The sequence below is a fragment of the Schistocerca piceifrons genome, chromosome 11 (genome assembly GCF_021461385.2).
Source record: "Schistocerca piceifrons isolate TAMUIC-IGC-003096 chromosome 11, iqSchPice1.1, whole genome shotgun sequence".
Lineage (NCBI taxonomy): Eukaryota > Metazoa > Arthropoda > Insecta > Orthoptera > Acrididae > Schistocerca > Schistocerca piceifrons.
This window is the reverse complement of record NC_060148.1, coordinates 17,606,060-17,630,154: the sequence shown is the minus strand read 5'-3', so window position 1 is coordinate 17,630,154 and position 24,095 is coordinate 17,606,060. Positions and strand designations below refer to the sequence as shown.

At 40.8% G+C, this 24,095-nt stretch overlaps 1 protein-coding gene across 5 annotated transcripts in view; it reads left to right on the top strand.

Moving 5' to 3' along the window:
- The first annotated feature begins 7,417 nt into the window (after positions 1 to 7,417).
- The window catches only part of LOC124720077 (zinc finger protein 83-like), a 96,171-nt gene continuing 79,493 nt past the window's right edge, over positions 7,418 to 24,095 (top strand). For 3 of the 5 annotated variants that reach the window (XM_047245347.1, XM_047245345.1, XM_047245350.1), the window contains exons 1-3: positions 7,418 to 7,959; positions 10,190 to 10,239; positions 10,635 to 10,718. In XM_047245347.1, the coding sequence (XP_047101303.1) occupies positions 10,656 to 10,718 (63 nt within the window). In that variant the 5' untranslated portion in view covers positions 7,418 to 7,959; positions 10,190 to 10,239; positions 10,635 to 10,655. Of the gene's footprint in view, positions 7,960 to 10,189; positions 10,240 to 10,634; positions 10,719 to 18,320; positions 18,644 to 24,095 lie in introns of those variants that run through there. The other 2 variants (XM_047245346.1, XM_047245349.1) reach the window with 2 other exon arrangements.

Genomic DNA, 24,095 nt, shown 5'->3' with positions numbered 1-24,095 from the left:
ATTCAGTTTGAAAACTTGAATCCCTGTGATGAGATTTCCCACTGTATGAATATATGTAGCCTCCTTAAAAACACTGTCTCAGAAAGATGACCCTGGCGATAAAACTTTAGTCTTCTCATAAAACGTGATGCCCCCTGTCAACGCAGTGTTCTGCAACTGCTGATTTATCAGCTTGGTCTAGACATGTCTGATGATGGTGTTGAACACAACATTCTTGTATGGTTTGGCATGTCTGTCCAATATAAGATTTTCCACTCTGTCATTGGGTTTTATACACAGCACATTTCCTAAGGCCAAGTCCATCTCTGACTAAAAACACACTTGCTATCATGCCTCTTGAAGATTCTTTCTATTCTTGAAGATTATCATCAGTTATGCCTAGTGGCAGTGACTACAGCATCTACCCAGCACCTGAAGATGTCAAACAGCTATACAGACGAAATACAGGGTGTACATAAAGTCCGGGAACACTCTCAATTATTTATTGCACATGAACTAAACATTGTACAGATGTCATACATATTGCATTTTGAAGAGAAACTCTGAAAGTTTTTTTACAAACAGTCAATATGCGAACCATGAGTGACCATGCAGAGGTCAATACAGTAATCGAATTCTTGCTATACCCATCCAAGCAAGGCAGTGTAGATTGTGGCAGTCGCTTCTCATCATATCCTCTCCCAAAGCTCTGCTACATCACATGGTAGAGGCAGTACATACACTAGATCTTTAATGTATCAAAGAAAAAAGTCACACAGAGTGAGATCTGGTGATAGGGGAGGCCATTTCACGACACAGTTGTCCCCTTCTGTAGCATGGCCAATCCATTGATGCAGCAGCTCAGTGTTCAGGTACCCACGAACTTCACGTTGAAAATGGGGTGGAGCCCAAGCCTGCTGAAAGATGAACGGAGAGTCCGATTGCATTTGAGGCATCAGTCATTGCTGCAACATGTTCAAGTTGGAGTATCCAGTGACAGTACTCTTGCTGAAGAAGAGTGGCCTGTACAGTTTTCAACGTGACAAGGCGCAAAAAACATTTATGTTTGGGGAATCACGCTCAAATTCAATACATTTGTGTGGACGCTTTGTACCCCAGATTTGACAGTCATGCCTGTTCACTTTCCCGTTAGTGTGCAAAGTGGATTTGTCACTAAAAATTAAGCAATCAACAATGCCACCCCCATCCTCATTTAATTGTTGTTATTGTGAACAAAACTCAAAAAACTTGTCTTTGTTGTCATCATTGCGCTTCTGCACTAGCTCCAATTTGAATGGTTTCACAGACAGCTTCTGTCTCAGGGCTTTCCAGACCGTCATTTGAGCCATTTCAAGTTCATGGGATGAATGACACATCGATTTCTTTGGACTCCTTATGAATGTCTCTCATACGCACTGCACATTCACTTCACTCACACTGGGATGTCTGCTTCTCTTTACTGGGCACAAGCAACCCCTTGTAGTGAATTTGTTGTACCAGTGGTAAATGGCCTTCCTTGTTGGTGGCTTCTTACCATAGTTGGTCCTAAACATCTGTCAAACAGCTGTAGCACACTTGTTTTTGTCAACGTACAGAAAGCTCACTCCACACCTGAACTCACCATGTTTTGACACTAATGCTGAATATTGGCAAATTACCAAACTACACTGTGGCGGTATACATGAAAAAAAAACTTTCAGGGTTTCTCTTCAAAGTGACGTATGTATGATATCTGTACAATGTTTGGTTCTTGTGCAATAAATAATTGAAATTTTTCCCAGACTTTACGTACACACTGTATTGTGGAATTTACACAATATGATCTGTTGGAAAACCCAAGAAGAGTATTTCCCAACTGATTGTAGGATGATTAAAGTCTCTACCGATGATTATAGTGTGACGGGTGAAGTAACATACAAGCAATCTAAGGTTTTCTCTAAAGTTTTTGGTTAAATCATGAGATGAGTGTGGTGGGCAATAGAAGGATACGGATACAATTTTATGTCCACCCCTGATACGAGTCTTGTCCAAACAGTCTCACATACAGCTTTAGTTTCTATCTTGGTGGATATGAGTTTCTTGTCTACTGCAACAAATACACCACCTCTATTTCTGATTAGCCTATTCTTTTGATATACAATTACATTTTCCCCAAAAATCTCACTGCTGTCAATTTTAGGCTTCAACCAGCTTTCTCTACCTAGTATTATGTGAGCATCACTACTTTTCAGGAGCAGTTCTGGTCTAGCTCTGGCACTTTGTTGCATCGGCAGTTGACCACTAGGATTTTAATACTCTCACCTGTGCGAGGCCTTCTTTCAATCTTACACTGATACTTCTGGGCTTCCTGCAACTATTGTTATTTGGATTGGATGAATAGTAGGCTAACCTAAGAAAAACCTTGTGTGGACCCCACACACAGTCAGACACCTGGATAGCCCACTTGACCCATTTAGGAGAACCCTAAAGTTGGCAACCCTATGGTGTAACCCCAGGAAGTCACAGCCTAGCTTGTCACAGAACCTATGAAGTCTCTGGTTCAGTCCTTCCCCTCGACTCAGAACCAAAGGGCCGCAATCAGTTCTGTGATACTGTTGCAAATCGTGAGCTTCACTGAAACTCTCTACGCAAGGGTGGTTGTCTCAGTGTTTTCTGCCAGTCACTGGTATGATTCAAGTACAACCTTGAAGCCCAGGTGACAGGCATCATTTGTTCCAATGTGTGCCACAATCTGAGTTAATAATATAGTATTAAAGGCTGGCTTGTAAAACATTAATAACCCACAGGAAGTAGCTAATATGTTTAATAACTATTTTATAAATGTAACAGAGAAACTACTACAACAGACCTCTAATAGAAAACAGCATACAGGAACAGGGAAAAAAGTCTCAAGCAGATCAATGTTTCTGTACCCAACAAATGTAGAAGTAGTACAGGTTGCAATAAAAAGTCTCAAAATGAAACACTCTACGGGTGCAGATGATATACCTGATTTCATTATAAAGAAGTGTGGGGACTTGATTACTGAGCCCTTAACACACCTATGTAACCTATCTTTTGCTACAGGAACTTTTCCTTCTTGTTTGAAAATAGCAAAAGTAAAGCCATTATACAAGAAAGGAAACAAAGATGATATTTCCAACTACAGACCACTGGCACTTCTGTCTGTTTTCTCAAAAATATTAGAAATGCTTTTCAATAAGAGGCTAACAGACTTCTTAGAGAATAATCGCATTCCATCAGAATCTCACATGGATTTAGAGCAAACCGTTCAACTGAATCAGCAGTTCACTCCTTTCTATTAGAGGCACTGATAGCATTAGACAACAAAAAACTTACCATGGGCATATTTTTAGATTTTTCAAAGGCATTTGACACCATAAATCATGACAAATTGCTACACAAGCTACAAAATCTTGGCATTAGGGGAACAGCTAACAACTGGCTCAGCTCTTATGTTAAGAACAAGGAACAATATGTGGAAATGGCATTAGGAAATATAATTGCAAGTTACTGACTGTTAAATATGGACTGTCACAAGGATCAGTAATGGGTCCTTTTCTGTTCTTACTCTATGTAAATGACCTAAACATAAGCAATGATGGCAGTAAAATATTTCAATTTGCTGATGATACAAGTGTTCTAATTACGGGAAACTCTGAAGAAACTCTTGTAAAAAACATAAAAGAAGCCACTGACAGGCTAACATGTTACTTTGATGACAATGACTCAATAATAAACACTGAAAAAACTGTAGCTATGGATATACACACAGCACAAACAAAAAATCTGATATCACCCAACCTAGAGCTATATGGACAGACAATTGCCAAAGCAGCCTGTAATCATCTGCAAGACAACTTGAAATGGAAAGCACATATTGAGCAAATGAACAAAAAATTAAGTACTTATTGTTTTGTGTTACATACATTAAAAAATTGCACCAGCTACAATACCCTTCAGTGCGTATATTATGCAGTTATACACTCTCACCTCAGGTATGGGATTATGTTCTGGGCAAATTCTGGAGATGCCATCAATACATTCAAAATTAAAAAAAAAATTAAGAATAATAGAAGGGGTAGATAATTGCAAATCATGTAGACCATTGTTTCAAAAAAGGATGATCATGCTACTTCGTTGCATATATATACTTGAAAATATAATGTATTTGAAGCAAAACTTACATTCAAAAAGACCACTCAACACTCAAAATCACACAATACACAGCTATGATACAAGACAAAACTTGGATGTACATGTTCAAAGTGCCAACAAAAAGTTATTTCAAAACCGCCTTATCCATCCTGGTATCAAACTATAAAATGCCTTACCAGATACCATTAAACACATACAAAACATTGGTCACTTCAAATCTAAATTGAAGTCGTACTTGTTTGATCACTGCTTTTACACAGTAAATGAATACCTACAGAACTAAATTTTTTCTGTGTCAACCCAATGTAGTCTCATCCAGAAGAACATTTGTATTTTATCTCTCTGTATATGGCATAACAACATTTATTTAAGTATTCATCATTAATTGGTATATTAATGTATGTTTTTATGTACAAAGGTATATTATAAGTAAAACTGTTAATATTAACATAAAAATCCAAATATCTTTTGCACATTGTGCAGCTGTAGATGAAAATGGATCAATAAATCAATCAATCTGCAATTGTTTGCATCCCGTGTCATCAATACCTGCTGGAATAGCCTATTTAGCACGTTGAACAAGGCCACCAGTCATACACACTGAGTGCACTTGGTGTCCTCTCCAGTCTCTCCCTGCCATTTCCCCAAGATCGTTCACTCTATGTTTGAGCCGCCGATGATTAATAGCCCCCTATTCTTGCGTCCTTGACACCAGACAAAACAGGATTCCCTGAAACAGGTGAAGGGCACCCCACTGGCTCAGCTTCAGTTTCAGTGAAAGACAGCACCTCAAACTTGTTGTTGAGGGGGATCGGTATAACCTGAGTCCTCCTTGGTTCCCATCCACTCTGTAAAGGATGCCTAGGTCTACCATTGAAACACTACTTGCAGTGAAGTGGATGAATGATGACAGATCCCATACTTTCGCCAGAGGAGATAGGCTCTGTAGGAAACGATAGTACCTTTGTCACTGGTACCACAGGTACATGACTCTTGGGACCTCTTCCAACACATTAATCACAGCAGCTGCCAAATACTTTACTGCATTCAGGCTGATTTCTATCTACTTATGCACATCAACTGACTCATCCCTTCTGCAAGAACAGCATGCACAGTGGGGTTGCATTATTGCTGATGTACAATGTATTACAGAACAGCGGGCAAATAACTTTAAACTAAGCCTGATGATTATCATTTGATTTGTTGAGCTATATCATTACTAATTCCTTATAAGAATTGAAGGAAATGCACAAAACGAGATTCCTATTAAGCCAACAGAAAAACCTGTGGTAAAATTACTAGTTTCCTACTTTTTGGGGTTAGTTATAGTGGTTAATGAACTCGATAATAGAGTTACCTGGAGTTGATATGGCTACACTATCCAGCGCATTCCTCTGTTTTCGATTGTTGTTCTGGTCTTCAGTCCTGAGACTGGTTTGATGCAGCTCTCCATGCTACTCTATCCTGTGCAAGCTTCTTCATCTCCCAGTACCTACTGCAACCTATATCCTTCTGCATCTGCTTGTGTATTTATCTCTTGGTCTCCCTCTACGATTTTTACCCTCCATGCTGCTCTCCAATACTAAATTAGTAATCCCTTGATGCCTCAGAACATACCTCTACCAACCGATCCCTACTTCCAGTCAAGTTGTGCCACAAACTCCTCCTCTCCCCAATTCTATTCAATACCTCCTCATTAGTTATGTGATCTACCAATCTAATCCTCAGCATTCTTCTGTAGCACTACATTTCCAAAGCTTCTATTCTCTTATTGTCCAAACTATTTATTGTCCATGTTTCACTTCCATACGTGGCTACACTCCATACAAATACTTTCAGAAACGACTTCCTGACACTTAAATCTATTCTCGATGTTAACAAATTTCTCTTCTTCAGAAACGCATTCCTTGCCACTGCGTCTACTTTTTATATCCTCTCTACTTCGACCATCATCAGTTATTTTGCTCCCCAAATAGCAAAACTCCTTTACTACCTTAAGTGTCTCATTTCCTAATCTAATACCCACAGCTCACCCGATTTAATTCGACTACATTCCATTATCCTCGTTTTGCTTTTGTTGATGTTAATCTTATACCCTCCTTTCAAGACACTGTACATTCCGTTCAACTGCTCTTCCAGGTCCTTTGCTGTCTCTGTCAGAATTACAATGTCATCGGCGAACCTCAAAGTTTTTATTTCTTCTCCGTGGATTTTAATACCTATTCCGAATTTTTCTTTTGTTTCTTTAACTGCTTGCCCAATATACAAATTGAATAACATGGGCGAGAGGCTACAACCCTGTCTCACTCCCTTCCCAACCACTGCTTCCCTTTCATGCCCCTCGATTCTTATAACTGCTATCTGGTTTCTGTACAAATTGTAAATAGCCTTTCGCTCCCTGTATTTTACCCCTGCCACCTTCAGAATTTGAAAGAGAGTATTCCGGTCAAGATTGTCAAAAGCTTTCTCTAAGTCTACAAATGCTAGAAACGTAGGTTTGCCTTTCCTTAATCTATCTTCTAAGATAAGTCGTAGGGTCAGTATTGCCTCACGTGTTCCAACATTTCTACGGAATCCAAACTGATCTTCCCCGAGGTCGGCTTCTACAAGTTTTTCCATTCGTCTGTAAAGAATTCGCGTTAGTATTTTGCAGCTGTGCTTATGATTCGATTACGTGTAGGAAATAACTTTGAAACTGTGTGTTCTCGTCTTTAAGTTTACTGAAATATATAACGAGAAATGATTACAGTTGACTAAACTGCTTTATAAACACCATTTGAGGTGCCTCGTCGCACCGTAGGAGTTCCGTAGTATGTGTATTTCCTCCACTGGTGTAAGTTTGTCTTTTTATTTGTGATCATTTGCTATGTCATGAAGCAGTTCCACACACTTCAAAACTGCCACGTAAATATTTGGATACGGCCTACGGCCATGTGATTGGCCGCTGTTGATCATGGTACATAGAACGCCGATCTCTTGTCTCGTCTCACATAAAGTATACTGTACAGCGAAAATATGGTTACATAGCATGTCATTAAAAGCTCTTTATTCCACATAGTGATTTATCTGTAGTCAGTTTTGTCTTCTACTAGCATGTAAAGTTAACATATTATTGTCGCACTTACTCATGATATGACATGCTTTAGTGTATTCTTGATCTTTATTTTATTGCTTGCTTGTTTTTTACTTCGTGACAAGTGTCGATGGTTAAGCGAAGTTCTAAGTTCCATGATGAACAAGAGACAATCAGCCAGAGAAAGCACTAAGCAGACGTCCTGTCATGGTGGGAATGTTTATGTGTACATTGCCGCGATCTTGAATTTTGCAGAAATACATGTGTCGTAATAATAATAAAAAATAAAATTACAGGCTGACGCTGATAGTCACATATACACTTATCTCAACGTTGTAAACCCGAGAAATAGTTGGTGATTATTCGTAAAGCGATTTTATCAACATCGTGCATTTTTGGTCAACGTAACGTCGAAAATATACTGTTTTGATCTTGTTGGCTCAACGCGCTCCAAAGTAATCGTAATCGTCAATTATGGTGGTTGAATTAGTGTTGACAGTTTCGATGTATAGGACAGCTAGCTGATATCATGTGATTGTTATATTTACCAGTACAAACAATTCTAGTTTCAATATGCATCTAAGTATTTTAGATAGGCCTCCGTTTTCTTAAACCATCACAAATTACGCGTATTGTGGTGCAATTAACTGGTGCAATAATGATTTAAATAATGAGTTCTTAACTGAAGTAGCGGTTATAATACTGCATATGGCTGTTGTATCGTGTTGTGTCATGTGAAGAACAAACAGGTTTGTTTTACTTTACTTTACACGTGGCTAAGGCCTTATCGACCATACACCTGCTCTACGAGCCTCTTCCAATTATTTCTATCCAGGGAAATTGTTGTCCAATCAGAGTTGATGCCCATCCTAGCTGCATCTTCCCGGATATTCTCCATCCACCTAATTCGAGGTCTTCCTCTTCTTCTCTTTCCTTTTAATTTCTTAGTGGATGCTATTTTGGGTAGTCTGTTCTCCGGCATCCTTGCTACATGACCAGCCCAGTTCAGTCTTCTCTTCTTTAACATTTCCACAATGGTACTATGTTTGTACAGCTCCCGTAGTTCTTCATTTTTCCTTATCCTCCACTCCATGACATTTTCATCGAAGATTGGTCCAAATATTTTTCTTAGTATTTTTCTTTCAAATATCAACAGTTTTTCTTCATCTTTTTTCCTGAATGTAATAGCTTCACATCCATATAATGCTACTGGTACAATAGTTGACTGATAAAAACGGATTTTGAATTCAGTACTAAGTGATCTCATCCTTAAAATTTTGATACAGCTGTAAAAAGTTCTATTAGCTGCTGCTAGACGGGCGTCTATTTCTATTTCTGCTCTATTGTCTCTGCTAAAAAGACTCCCTAAGTACTTGAAGTGGTCAACTGCCTTGAAAGTGAGACCATTTACGGTCAGTGGTGTATTCTTTTGGAGTTTTTTACTTATGACTAGATATTCTGTCTTTTCTTCATTCACACGAAGTCCAGCTTTCTCAGCTATTTTGTAATAATTTTGCATCATCCTGATTAATTCAGCTTTTGAAGTGCTTATTAAGGCTACATCATCTGCATAAGCAAGTCTAGTAATGTTCTGTCCCTGCAGTTGGATCCCTTGTGGATTAGTTTTGGTGAATTCTCTATCAATCGTCTCTAAGATAATATTAAATAGAATAGGTGAGATGGCATCCCCTTGTCTCAGTCCAGTGTACACCTTAAAATTTTCAGTCTCTCCTGCAGGTGTCTTAACTTTGCATATGGTTTCTTCCAAACACATTTTAACTAATTTGATTAATTTTAATGGTATTTCAAATTCTTTCATGGTGTTTAAGAGTGTCTGTCGGTGTATGCTATCATAGGCCTTCTTGAAGTCTATAAATAGAATATGGATATCTACATTAAATTCCCATGCCTTCTCATTTATTTGTCTCAATGTGAATAAGTGATCCAAAGTGGATCTGTTAGTGCGGAAACCACATTGGTAGTCCCCAATCAGTTCTTCGGTTATGGGAATCAGTCTGTGTAGTATACACATCGACAAAATTTTATACGTGACATCGAGTATGGCAATTCCTCTGTAGTTATCACAGACAAGGGGATCATTCTTCTTAAAGATGGGGCATATAATTGCAGTTTTCCAATTGGCCAGTATGTTTTCTGTCTCCCAAATTGTTTCAATTAAGGAATGTAGTTCTATTTCCAATTGTGGTCCTCCATTTTTTAAAAGCTCAGCATATACCTGGTCTTCCCCACAGGCCTTGTTGTTCTTTAATTTCTTTATTGTTTGTCTTATTTCATTTACTGATGGTGTGGTGACTTGTATATCAACTGTATCTGGTTCTTCAAATGTAAAGTAATATTGTGGATCATTGCAGTTGAGCAGCTGTGTAAAGTATGTCTTCCATGTTTCTTGTATGTCATTCTTGTTTGTAAGTATTTTCCCATTATGGTCCTTTATAAACTGTTCCCTTTTAGTGAATTTTCCCAAGGACTTTTTTATATTCTGGTACATCTGCCTTGCCCTGTGATGCTTGAAATCATCCTCCGCTTCTCTTACCATGTTGTTGTAGTGTTTTCTCTTCTCTTGTCTTAGAGTTCGTTGTGTTTCCTTGCGGATTTTATAGTATCTCTCCTTTAGTGTAATATTGTCCATGTCTTGTAACCATGCCTTCCTCGCATTTTGCCTCTCCAGTACTCTTTCTTGGCACTTTATATTAAACCAGATTTTGTTAGTTCGTTTTCTTTTACCTATAGTTTTGGAAGCAGGTTTGTACTCATTTTTATATTGGAGATAATATGTAAAGTCAAAATCTTCTATTCAACCGAGCAAATATATATACTCTGTGCATGACATAAGTGTTTTTAGAGGATGACAAGGCCTATATTACTCCAAACTGCTGTTGCTTTTTCGAATATATAACTCAATCATTGCTTTACCGCTACATAATTGAGTCATGGCACTAACTTGTTAAACAATTTCAGTAAACGCCACGATAGATAGGCCCAGTGCATTTCGCGTGTCTGCCCAAATTGTGAGTACTAAGAAATTACATCTTTAATGCAGTATTTTTTTATTTTTTTTTTTATAATTAGTGTCCATCCATACAACAGGTGTGTGTGTGTGTGTGTGTGTGTGTGTGTGTGTGTGTGTGTGTGTGTTAGATCTTTATATGAAGATGCAGGTAATTAACTCTGAATTGTGTGCGTATATAATTAAAGAAGTATTTTATAGTGTTCAGAACGTATAGACTATTCCCATTATAGAAAATAATTATTTCAAATAAGTGTTATGTTATGAAGATTTTTCCAGCCCTGTCTATTTTTTTATTGTGCTTTCGGCAAAGATAGGCGTAAAATACTAATTTGCTTCTCACAGTAGTACAAGAAATTAGATTCAGGTAGTTTAAAGTAATTGGTTTGTTTCCAGGAAACTAGAATTGCAGCAGCTATGGAACATGAAGCAATTGGTTGGGTGAAAAAAGAAGTGATGCAATTGGAACCTAGCTCCGCGGTAAGCAATTTTCATGAGTTTCTCCTCTATACAGTTTCCGGCATTACCAAAGCGTCTGATTCTACCCACATGCTTTGACGCATGACGTCAGCAGTATGGCTGAAACGACCACTTCTAGCATATACAAAATGACGACAGTAACAGCTCTACATACACACGCCAACAAACACGAACAAAAATACAAATGATACAGTAATGTCTCACTCCAAAAATAAAGTGAAACTAATGGAACAACCGCGGAAAATGGAGTGTTTAGGGCGGGAACGAGCTAAATATACAACAATAAAAGACCACCACTACATCCCAAAACAAAATATTAAAAAAATTTCATTTACAGCATTCAGCTACACCAACAAAACTATAGGAATCGGACACTTCCCTTGACCTGTATAGCTCAATCATAGCTACCGTACCAAAAAACCACCTACAACTCCAAAAACCAGAACCAAAACCCCAACAACTCGAAAACCCAAATACCGCATATTCACTACACCTTTTAAAACACAACTGACCAAAACATCACTGTTACTGTAGGAAAAAAACCAAAGCAAAAATTACTTACCAACAAAAGTTTCCCTCCCACAATACCACCTAGATGCATGCACGCACATGCACTGAGGAAACCACATGTACTTGTCCCTGGCCCAAGCCTCCAGAGCCCTGGTCTATGTTATGTTGTTGCCACAAACGTGACATCTAACATATTGAACAGGAAGACCAAACCTCTGCAGAAGCTATATGACAGACATCATATCATCTCATCTCCATCTCCGACTGTAATGATACTCTTGTGAGCTTCACTGTCATATCCATGCCTAAAAAAAGGGCGGGGGGGGGGGGGGGGGCAATTACAAAAATTACACTTCTTCCCACATAACAAACACCAGACTAATCAGACCTAACAAAAACATCAAACACTCACACAAAAAAATTCTTAATAACTCACTGAAAATGCTTCCATAGCCCACATTATCACACCAACTACCTAAGCTCAAAATTGTGGTAGCATGATTACAACCAAAACTCAAATGAATCTGATACCAGATGTTAAACTCAGCGCGCCCACGTCCACAATAGGGTGCACCATCAAGTACAACAACACGACATGCAAACACAACCAACTCAAAAACTGGGCCCAGTTAATCCCACACGACACCACTATTATGTCACAGTTCAAACCGGACAGATGGAATAGGACACTTCTGTTTGACCCGAGTAGTTTCCTATAAGTTACTGCAACATGCTGTCTTAGGTAACTCAGTTCAAATTATGCTGGCCTATGAGTAAAAAGCTGAGCTGAGATGGGCTGAAGGGGAGGGGGGTGGGGGGAGAGAGAGAGAGAGAGAGAGAGAGAGAGAGAGAGAGAGAGAGAGAGAGAGGTGTGCAGAATTGATTGTTTTGAAGTACGCTTTGTTTGAGATAGCACTCTCTTGTGTTAAATTACAGCAGGAAGGAGTCTTAAATAATTTCTAAGTTGTATTGAGAGATTTCTTCTATGTCTTTGGTATGTAGGGTAATTGCCACAGATTCTAATGTGATATGATAGATTGCTACTCTGCCTGTGGAGGGGCTGCTGAGAGGCAGACACACACATTTAAGAGAATACTTAGGTATCAGACTCCTAATTCATATTGTTTTTATTCGATCTTCCATTTCAAGTAGTCTGAAATGTTAGATGTCCCATGTACCATATCTTTTCTTCAAAAGTGTGGTGCATTGACCGCTTATGTTAATAGTCATAAATGCTGAAATGTAGGAAAATGATGAATGTTTTGGCTGGCTGTACCAGCAAAGGAGTTTTTGTGGTGGCATAAGGAAGACAGCGTAGGAAGACTGATTTGCAGGGACAAGTGGTTTGAAAAATTAAGGTGTCAAGTTTGCTAATTGTTTTTTAACCTATCTTTTTTATCATCATTTTTGTGTTTGTCTCTGTGCCCTTCTGTAGGCAATATGGATTAGAATTTGGCTATCTTGGTCGATTCCAGATGATATTGAGTTTAGTGGTATTTGGCGAGTTTTGTGATGTCGGTTTTTTTCATCGTTTTGTGTGGTTTTGTATGGGGGTTGACAGAAGCGTCAGATCCCATGCGTCGGCTTTGACCTGTGACGTAAGGGTGTTGTCGTGTTTGACGTCATGATGGCGCGAAGTTCGGTTTGTGAGTGTGGCGTGTTTGTAGGTATAGTCGTGTTGTGGTTTGTTGTGCTCTCTGGTGGTATGTTCAGGGTTTTCGTTTGTGTGGTGTTATGGGCTCAGTTTGCTTTTGCTCAGAATTGTTCGAGTGTCGGCTGTGTTTGTAGTGGAATTCATTTCAGTGAGTTAATGATTTTGTGTGAAGGTTAATTTAGTGTTGTTCGCTGTATGTCGTGTGGTAATTTTAGTAAAATTAATCGGTTGTTGTTTTTGTTCAGGAATGGATATGACGGATAAAATTAACACTGCGCAGGTCAAGGGAAGTGTTCGATCCCAATGTGTGTGGCTGTGTATGCTGGTATTGGTATCGGGAGATGTCTTTGAGCTATATAGGCCAAGGGAAGCGTTTCAACCTAATTTGTGGGACCGGGAGCTGCTGTGGAGCTATATAGGTCAAGGGAAGTGTCCGATTCCAGATGATATTGTGTTTAGTGGTATTTGGGGAGTTTTGTGATGTCAGTTTTTTTCGTCGTTTTGTGAGGTTTTGTATTCTGAGTTTCCAGAAATGACATGATATGCGAGCAAAAAATATGTTCTAAAATTCTTCAACAGATCGACGTCAGAGATATAGGTCTATAGTTTTGTGCATCTGCTTGACGACCCTTCTTCAAGACTGGGACTACCTGTGCTCTTTTCCAATCATTCTCTCCTACTGACTGTATTTGTTTGAATTGCTTTGGTGGCGGTGACCAGAGTGACACCACTGACAAGATTGTTGTTTTGATTGGGGTAATAATGAAACACCCACGTTTCATCTTGCATGACAATAGAGTCCAATAACTTCTCCTTGTTGCCTCCACCCTCACATTGTTGAAGAAACTTGCGAGCACAGTCAAGGCGTCGCTCCGTGTGTCCATCAGTCAGCATCTGGGGGACCCAGCAAACACACGCCTTGCAATAACCCAACGTTTCTGTCAAAGTTCTTTCATTTGTGCTGTGGGAAGCTTTAGGAATGCATTCAACAAGTTCACGGACAGTGACCCTCTGATTTCTGAGCAGCTCACTGTTGATCTTCTGGACGATCACATCTGAAAACGGTGGTCTTCCACTCCATTCTTCATCGTGAACTTCCGTGCGACCCTCTGCGAAAGCCCTGCACCATTTTTGGGGCGTGCTGAACGAACATGCACTCTTCACCATGTCAGTTGCTGATGATTCTCCATGGGCGGTAACTTCCTTGTGTGGAGAAACTGGATTACTGCTCGAACCTCGCACTTGGTCCATCTCTGACGGCTGCCAAGCCAACACTGTGCGACATAGTGAATTGCGGACAGGCGGGCCCGAGAGTGGGGAACCACTGTGCACGGCACTATTGTCGGATTTTGCCTAGCACCTTCCCTTATGGCTGTAGCTCATTGGGAACCGTACTTTCGGTACATCCCCCGTAATACCAATTTTGTTTCAGAATTAGTGTTTTATATATTTTCATGTATACCTTTTTTTTGTGCTTGGGTCTACAGTAGATTTCGGTTTAGCTAAGTTAAATCTAGGTATAACAATATCAAGTTTGTAGCGTTTTTGGGTTGTATTATATGAGCAGTGTGTCCTCAACCAAACTGCTGCACTTTACATGGATGTCATGTTAGTACTTATTGGTTTATAAACTATTTTGGGGTCGACAGAAGCGTCCGATCCCACGCGTCGGCTTTGACCCGTGACGTAAGGGTGTTGTCGTGTGTGACGTTCTATCTCGTGAGATTTTTTTTAAATTTAAAAACACTTATTACTTATTTTAATTATCTGTTTCCTCCAATTTCTATTTTAGTTTATTATATTTATCTTTCTGATCTGTTCGTTCTATCCCGTGAGATTTTTTTTTTTAAAAAGACAAAAAACACTAATCAGCTACTGAAGCATCTTTATCTTCCATGGGTTGCAGGGCTTATGACCCCTGGGGAGGTGGGTGGGTATTCATGCATGGCTGTCTTCACTTACACGATGTAGCTACGCAAGGCGTCTAAATTTGTTTATATTTAGTTTGCCCCCCACCCAAAACACCCCATTTCCCGCGCTTGTCCGTTTAGTGTCATTAGGCTTCTTGTGGAAAGTGTGTGTGTTTGTTTTTGTTTCCGCCATATTTGTGACGTCATGGGTCAAAGCAGTCGGGCGGGATCGGACGCTTCCGTATTTCCCTATTTTGAACATCTATATGTTGTGCGGTTACTGTGTGTGTGTGTGTGTTTGTGTGTGTGTGTGTGTGTGTGTGTGTGTGAGAGAGAGAGAGAGAGAGAGAGAGAGAGAGAGAGAGAGAGAGAGAGATATATATAATTGCTGTATTGGATTTAGATGAGCTGCTTTTGTCCACCATTTTGATGACATCACAAATTAAAACTGAAGTCCTTTTACGAACAATGGAGGAGTATTTCCCAATTTTCTGCAGCTGTGAGTGCTATTCTGAAGCACAGAAAAGCTTTGCTGTTATATTTGTTACAAAAATAGAGTGTATTATTAACCACAAAGAAGACACATCAAGTTGCAGACAGGCACAATTAAAAGACATGTAAAGCGTTTGGCCTTCATCAGCTAAAGAGAGACACACACAATTCACAGACACAAGCAGGCACATCTCATGCACACATGACCACATCTCACACACATGACCACATCTCAGGCCCGAGATGATGGAGTTGGGGTTTGTGTGTGCTGGAGGTGCGCTTGCTTATGTGTGTGAATGGTATGTGTCTCTCTTTTGTTGATGAAGGCCAAAAGCTTTATGTGTCTTTTAATTGTGCCTATCTGCAGCTTGGCATGTCTTCCTTACAGTGAGTAGCAATCTGTCTTTTCCTACGTTGTTGATATTCCTATCTGGAATTTCCCTTGTTTGATAGTGTGTGTTATCTGTGTGTCTAGATTTTATCCAGTATGGCAGACTATACGAGTGTCAGCCAGGCTGTATTTTGGGACTGGTGTGTGATTAACATGGCAGTTATAATCGATATAACACTCTAATTTGTGTTTAGCTGTTCCATGTTCCTTGTAAATGTTTCGTATGAGTAAACAATAGTTATTCTGAAAAACAGAATACAGTTGCTGTTTATCACCTGGTGTAAAACACACAAACTGCACTTCAGTAGCACAAACCGCAATAATTAGTAGTGTGTGCTAGTTTCATTTGCATGTAATCACTAATAATTGATAATAGTATCTGCATGCCACCTTGTAGCTTACAGACTATGTTTTTATTTGGTTATACATTTTTCCAAATGCCAGATGCTAATGTAGTGAATTAAGCAGTTTATGCTTGTGTGTAATATACACTCACTGCTGATATTTCTTTGTGATTACATGTGACAAGGGGGTTACTATTTTGAAAGAAATAGAGTTTATTTAACATTGTCTGTGAGTAACATGTTTTGAGGGAAAACAAAATATTGATCATACGTCAGGTTTCTGAAAGCGTATATTGGTTACCTCACTGCATCATGTGGTAATTTGTTGCAGGGGGTACCACCATTTTCTTTTAAATTGATATGTCCACTGTAGAGCTCTTAGTAAATTCTGAGAAAGAAAATTCCCTTGTGTTATTGATGCTATCCCATTTGACCAGTTGCAGTGGGGTTTAATTAAGCAGACATGTCAGAAATCAAAATGAGCAGATTGTGGTATGAGGGTTGACCGAAAAGTAATGCCTCCATCTTCATAACTCTTCAACAATTGGCGGCATTGGTATGCTGCAGGTACTGGCTTGTTCCGTAGCCTCTTCTCTACAGCTCCAGTTGGCAGGAAGCTTTAGCATTGAGCGGTTGTGTTGTTACAGTGTAAAGTATGGAACCCTGCGCCGACAGTCGGTCAGTGCAATTTAAGCAATGTGCAGTCATTGAATTCTTGTCAGCAGAAGGTGTCACCTAAAGGAGATTCATCAGAGAATGAAAGCAGTTTATGGCGATTGTGTTGATGTGAGTACTGTGCGTCGTTGGGCGTCACCTACATTCTTGTAACACGAGAGGAGTTCCTGGCAAATTTCAGATCTGTGCACTTTCATTTCAGGAGTCAGCATCTGGGGCACCTGTCGTGCACAGATCTTCCAATAAGCAAGCAAAGCAATAATGTGACCCACACGTTCTTGTGAAATGCCGATTGTGCTTGCAGTTTCTCTCTGAGTGATACGACGATCGTCCTGAATCAATCTGTCAACATTTTGCTTGGGGAACTCGGGTGGTTGCTGTCACAGGATGGTCCAACTCTTTGTTTATCAAGCAGGTCAGATGTTCCTGTCTCAACATCTTTAAACTTACTTGCCCAACGATGCACAGTACTGGGATCAACACAATCACGATAAACTGCTTTCATTTTCTGATGAATCTCCTTTGGGTTAACACCTTCTGCTGTCAAGAATTCAGTGACTGCACTTTGCTTAAATCACATTGACGAACTGTCTGCCCAGGGTTCCATACTTTACACTGTAACAACACAACTGGCTTCCCGCCAACAGGAGCTGTAGAGAAGAGGCTACGGAATAAACCAGTACCTGCTGCATATCAATGCTGCCAACAGTTGAAGAGTTATAAAGGCGGAGGCATTACTTTTCAGTCAACCCTTGTAAAAGTAAGAATTGCAGTAGGACTGTCAAGCAAATTTATTTGCAGGTTAATGTTGGCACTGTATGTGATCTTTGATCAGAAAATGGTGATGTAAGTAGATGGCTAGTCTTACGCAAGCAGTTAGATAACACATGACAGAAGTCTTTGTTTAAAACAATGGAAAGTTCTGATTGGAATATCAACAATGTTATGAAAAGTATAAATTGCTACTCATCATGAAGGTGGCATGTTGAGTTACAGATGGCCAAAGTCTTCTTCACACACAGAACTGCTGGAGATGGAGGTCACATGTGTCTGAGGTATTGCTTGCTTGTGTGTGTGTGTGTGTGTGTGTGTGTGTGTGTGTGTGTGTGTGTGTGTGTGTGTGTGTGTATGTGTGTCCTTTCTGAAAAAGGTTTTGGCTGAAAGCACAGTGTGACAATCTTTTCATTGTGCCTGCCTGCAACTCAATGTGAAATCTTTACAGTGAATAGAAGTCTTTGTTGCCCAGCTGTGAACTGAAAGTAATCTTCCGTACCATGAGCATAATACATATTTGGTATGTGGATTAGATTCTGAAGCAAGCGGTGAATAACCTACAGCAGCAACTGCACAACTGCAAGACTAGGTTGCTTCAATGGCAGTAAAGTAAAGTCAACTCTGATCTCATAGTGTAATAGCACCTTGGGCTACTGTGTATTTCAAGACATGGCAGAATGCAATGAATGAGATTCAAACAATATTGAACGATTGCACTTTCACCACCAAACATCTCATTTATATTCTCCCATCTGAGTTACCTGAAACTGTTTTCCCATTGACTAGGCAGAGCTGGGGTACTGTGGAATTTAGGTGCTGTGGAGGAAAAACATTCTGGATGGCACTTGGTCTGCTCTTAACTTCTGCTTCTGTAGTAATTTCAGAGATGTGTGCAATCACTATGTAACCTTGTTTTTTGGAGAAAGAGAGTAGGATAAATGTTTCCATTGGCCAAACAGGAAGAAATTGCAACATTTGTTCCTGGAGACACATGGATGCTTGTCATTTAAAAAACATAAGAAAATCCACATTTGCCCTGTATGTAGCTGAAAGTGAACATCAAGTGACAGACATACCTTGTGACAAACAAATACTCCAACTGGCAACAAAGGAAAAAGAATAAACTTACTTGAAGAAATGGGCCTACAATGAAATAAATATCTTCAAAGGACATTGTAAGTAAGGTTCCAGTATCACTGCGTAAACCAATTACTGATTATTATGACAGCTGTTTTGGAAGATTTTCTTTTTCAAGGATATCTAAATTGTTGTGACGTATATATAACATCTGGTGTGACTATATCTGTGGACTGTTCTCATTATACTTCACGTGAAGTTCTAAAATATCAATTTCACATTGATTTTGTGCTGTTTTATACAGTGTGGTGTAATATTTTGTTATAATACTGTAGATATTTCCTGTACATTTTTGGCAGTGCACACCAATAATATGTGAACTGTCAAGAAATTACTACAGCACCAGGGAGGAGTGTGCCATCTCCATCTCTGCGCCATCATCAGCAGGCAGGTTCCAGCGTGGAGGAAATGGGGCTTGACCCACCGGCGATGAAGGTCGGGGCCGGTACAGGTGGTCCAAACGAAACAGCAAGCTGTGGCAACAGACCTGACGCCTGAGATGGATCGGCACCCGGCACGGGGAAGCTGGAACCCTATGTTGCTGCACATGGAGGATTCAGCCAATGGGACGGGGGCACCTCCCAGCAGGTGATGATGGGCCTGAGGCAGTGGCCGGTGGAAGCAGGTTGCAGCAATGGGGGCCACACCTGCAAACTGGTAGCTTCCAGCAGAGAGTGGAGCCGCAACTGATCAAAGTGGCCCATCATGAGCGTGTTGGCCATACGGATGTCACAAAGACAGCATCCCCGGCAGTGGACAACAGTGGTCAGTATCCACTTGGTCTGGTGACCAATCCTCACACCCATACCGACAATCCTGGCATGAAGCGGCAGGATGAACCCGACTACAGCGGGTGCGGCACAGGCTACAGAAGGTGGAGGAGTGCATGTGGCTGGTCCCCCGTAGGCACGAAGCAAAAGTTGGTCAGCAAACAGAGATGAGTGTCATCCGGCGAAGAATCTGTGACAGCCTTTTTCATTTGGGACTTCATTGTATGCACTAGTCATTCCACATTGACCCTTGATTGAGGGTGGAACTGCGGACGTGTGCCATGATGGGAACAAAACAATTGGAAAGTGTGTGAGAAACGAACTGGGCCCCATTATCAGAAACTAAGGTGCAAGGCAACCACTCAATACAAAAAACCCTCAAAAGCATATTAATTGTGACCTACGCCAAAGTTGACACACACCAGAGACTGTAAGGAAACAGGGAAAGTACATTCACAACCAAGAGCCAATAGGAATTTTAGAAGGGACCCACAAACTCTACACAAATGCGTTCCCATGGCTGGCATGGAGCGGAGTAGGGGAACAGAGACACTGTGGGAACTGCCTGTTCTCGGGCACACTACTGACAAGTTGTGACAAAACACCCTTGATTGAGGGTGGAACTGCGGACGTGTGCCATGATGGGAACAAAACAATTGGAAAGTGTGTGAGAAACGAACTGGGCCCCATTATCAGAAACTAAGGTGCAAGGCAACCACTCAATACAAAAAACCCTCAAAAGCATATTAATTGTGACCTACGCCAAAGTTGACACACACCAGAGACTGTAAGAAAACAGGGAAAGTACATTCACAACCAAGAGCCAATAGGAATTTTAGAAGGGACCCACAAACTCTACACAAATGCGTTCCCATGGCTGGCATGGAGCGGAGTAGGGGAACAGAGACACTGTGAGAACTGCCTGTTCTCGGGCACACTACTGACAAGTTGTGACAAAACGGACAATTTTACTGCCAATCCCTGGCCAAAAACGTGTCTTTTAGCTGACAGTTTAAAGTGTGAAACTTCCCAATCGTCCTGGTGGAGAAGGCATAGAACCTCACACTGTAACACGGCGGGAATGATTGTTCTGGGAGAGAGGGGTTCTGTGGACAATAGCAAAACATTCATAAACAGAGAAGTGATACTGTAAGGAAAAATAGTTGAGCAAGGGGTCTGAAGCCCGACCCGGTGGTTTATCTGGCCAGCCCCGATGAACAAACTGAACCACCTGATGGAGAACCAGGTCAGCAGCAACAGCAGCTGGTATGCACGTGCTCGTAATTGGGGCACACTCAACAACAGCCTGTGTTTCAGTACCAAGATGGAAGCAAAGCAATTCTTCATGATCAAAGTTGGGATCAGGACTGAAAGGAAGGTGGGCCAAAGCATCCGTATTGGCATGTTTAGACATGTGCACATTGACATGTTTAGACATAGTTCGAGAATGCATTTCGTAATTGTAGTGAGACAAGAAGAGTGCCCAGCATTGTAGACAGTGTGTGGGCTTTTCAGGGAAAGAAATCTGAGGGTTAAACAAGGAAACCAAGTATTTATGGTCAGTAATAAGGTGAAACTTGGAGCCATAAAAAAAAAAAAAATTTCTGAAAAGCATAGACTATGGTACGAGCCTCTTTTTCCACTTGAGACTAATGCTGCTAGGCCAGAATGATACATTTAGTGGCAATAGCAACAGGTCATTCAGAGCCATTGGCATATCGGTGCGTTTGGACCACACCGAGGCTGTACTGTAAGGCAGCCGTCGTCAGAACTATGTGCTGGTCTGGAGAGAACGTAGCTAAACAAGGGGTCGAGAGTAGTTTGGATTACAACATTTGAAAAGCACCTTTGTAGTGTGGGCTCCAGCAAAAAGTTACATTCTTGCATAACAAGGCATGAAGTGGATGGGTCAATGTGGCTGCCACTGGCAGGAATTTATGGTAGTAAACCATCTTCCCTAGGATGTAGAAACCTATGACAGTAATATCACCCAGATAATTAATGGAACCCAGGAGAGGTGTGGTCAATTGGTGCCTGACCGGACGCAAGATGAACTATATTGGTGATAAAAAATCAAAATGCCTGAAATGCATCCATCCCGAATGTGTTCTCAACACCCGAATCAGCAACCACCAAAGATATAATGGAATGAACCACTGACTTGTAATAGGCAGATGCCACAAACTGTCCCAACAACACAATGTTCTGTTTACTGTAACTGAACAACTTCTGTGTGACCAGTGTCAATGGCGGTGAGCCTAAACTCACATAGGTTTGAGAATTCAATAACATCACTGCAGCATCTGCATCGACCTGCAGCCGGAGTACTTGGCAACAAGTGTTTAACTCGATAAACAACTTGGGAGAACTCACAAGCATTGGAGTTACAAGTTTCTGTCCGTGTTCCTGTTCTGAGCAACCTTCAGCGACAACACATGTAGGCAATGTGGAATTTATTCTGGCACGCATTACAGTAGCCCAGCACTCAGGGCATGCCGAATGTTCATGCTGGACAAAACATAAAGGACAATACAGAAACAGAGAATGCTGATGCTGGCACTGTGGCGGCCTCGGTTTGCTCGGCGCTGGGCCCACATGTTTACCACTACAACTGCTACTTCCTCATGCAAGCTATCTGTCATCCTAATGGCCGCGTCTTTTGATGTTACTGCCACATCCCTCCATGCGTCAATTTAGTTACCAGCTACCTGAGAAACTTCAAAATATTGTGCTATTTGCAAAACTTCTGCCAACAGAGAGTTTTCTGGCGCACCTCCATGTCTGGAGCTAAACAGATAATTGCATCACGCACCATAGATTGCGCACAAGAGTATTATGGTATTGCTAATGAATTAACACTTACAGATAAGGCTGTGAAGTTCAGCCGCCCTCACACTATATGACAGGTGTGGCTTCCTGCGGTATCAGTAGAATTCAACTCGTGCTACTGTGATGTGCTTTCATTTCTGGTGGTATTTGGACAATAAACTGGACATGTGATCAAAAATAAGAGTTGCCATTTCTTGTAAAGGGGCAAGCTGTTGCAGTACATGATACACCTTAGGTGGGATCTGTGAGAGAAATAAGACTTTTCATAAATTTGAGGCTGTCACACCGTAAGCCAAAAACTGCTGTCTGAGTCTTTTTTTCATAAGGTTCCCAACCCTCGACTGAATCATCATACGGAGGAAAAGTGTGGATAGACTGGTGGAACCGTACCCTGTCTGTTAATGGAAGCTGACAAGGTGGTCAGAGCCAAAGTAAGCCGTTCAATGTGGGCTGATAGCATGGTGTACATAATGACTAACCTGCTTAAACCTGGTGCTCTTCACTGGTCCTGCACATTTACCACTGCCACTGTCAGTTCCTTGTGCAAACTATCTGTCATCCTAGCGGGCACATCTTGTGACACTACTGCTACATTGCCCCATACCTCAATTTGGTCACCTGCTGCCAGAGAAACTTCAAGAGATTGTGCTATTTGCAAAACGTCTGCCAATGGAGGGGGGAGGGGCTGTTTCACAGACAAAAACCTGGTGGACTTCGTTGGCCAGAGCTAAACAGATAATTGTGTTATGTACCATAGAGTTTGCCTAATAGTCATTATGGGCGTTAGTGATAAATTGACACTTACGGCTAAGGCAGTGAACTTTTGTTGCCCTGTATAACAGGTCGGTTTTCTTGTGCAGTGTTATGTGGCTTTATGCTTAATTACAGACTTACTATTTTATCAGTTGATTTGTTTTCACCACGTAACGCCCACTGTTTATGTCCCTCTTCGTTGCCGAGTGATGTATCACTTTTCATTCTGACGCCACAACTCTTCCTTTCCTATATCTTTACAACTTTTTATCTATACAAATGATGAACTATGGGTTTTGCCGTTTAACAACTTTTTAATAACTGTGGAAGTTTACAGGCATCGGATCCCACCTAATGTGTCACCCGCCTATATGTTTTACGTGAACCTTTCAAGGCTCGATCGATCTGTTTACAAAGGGAAAGGAGAATATCTCTTCCTTTGACGTGTCTCCCATGGCTCGCGGTAGTTTGCAGCATTTGTTTCATTCCTCGCCCACTTGCCGCAACGTCGAGCTTTCGTGGTGATCGTTGGGCAACGTCCCCCACATTATCTGCAACATAAATAAACTTTCTTCCCACAGTATTTCTGAAAACCCAAAAACAAACTTAAAGAACATGGTAATAATAACTGTTCTTACAATTATTTGTATAAGTCTTGGTTGATTTAATGAGGGGTAGGACAGGCCTAATCCTTGTGACACCACAATTGCGACATCGGTAGCATTCAAGGTGTGCCACTACAATGTATGTTCGTTTGCGATGGTAACTGAACAATAAACTGCAGGTGTGATCAAAAGTAAGAGCTGCCAGTTCTTGTAAAGGAGCAGGCTGACACAGTAAATGATACACCCAAGGTGGAATCCACGAGAGGAATAAGGCTTTGCAAAAATTCAAATCTGTCACACTGAAAGCAAAAAAAAATACAGTCTGAGTCTTTCTTACGTAAGCTCCCCAATCCTTGGCCAAATCATCGCACAGAAGAAAAGTGGGTGGGTATACCAGTGGAATTGTATCCTATCTGTCAATGGAAGCTGACAAGGTGGTCAGTGCTGAAGTCAGCCATTCAGTCAGGGACGGTAGCACGGTGTCCATAATGTCTACACCTGATGAAACTACACTTAAAGACTGCACACGCGGG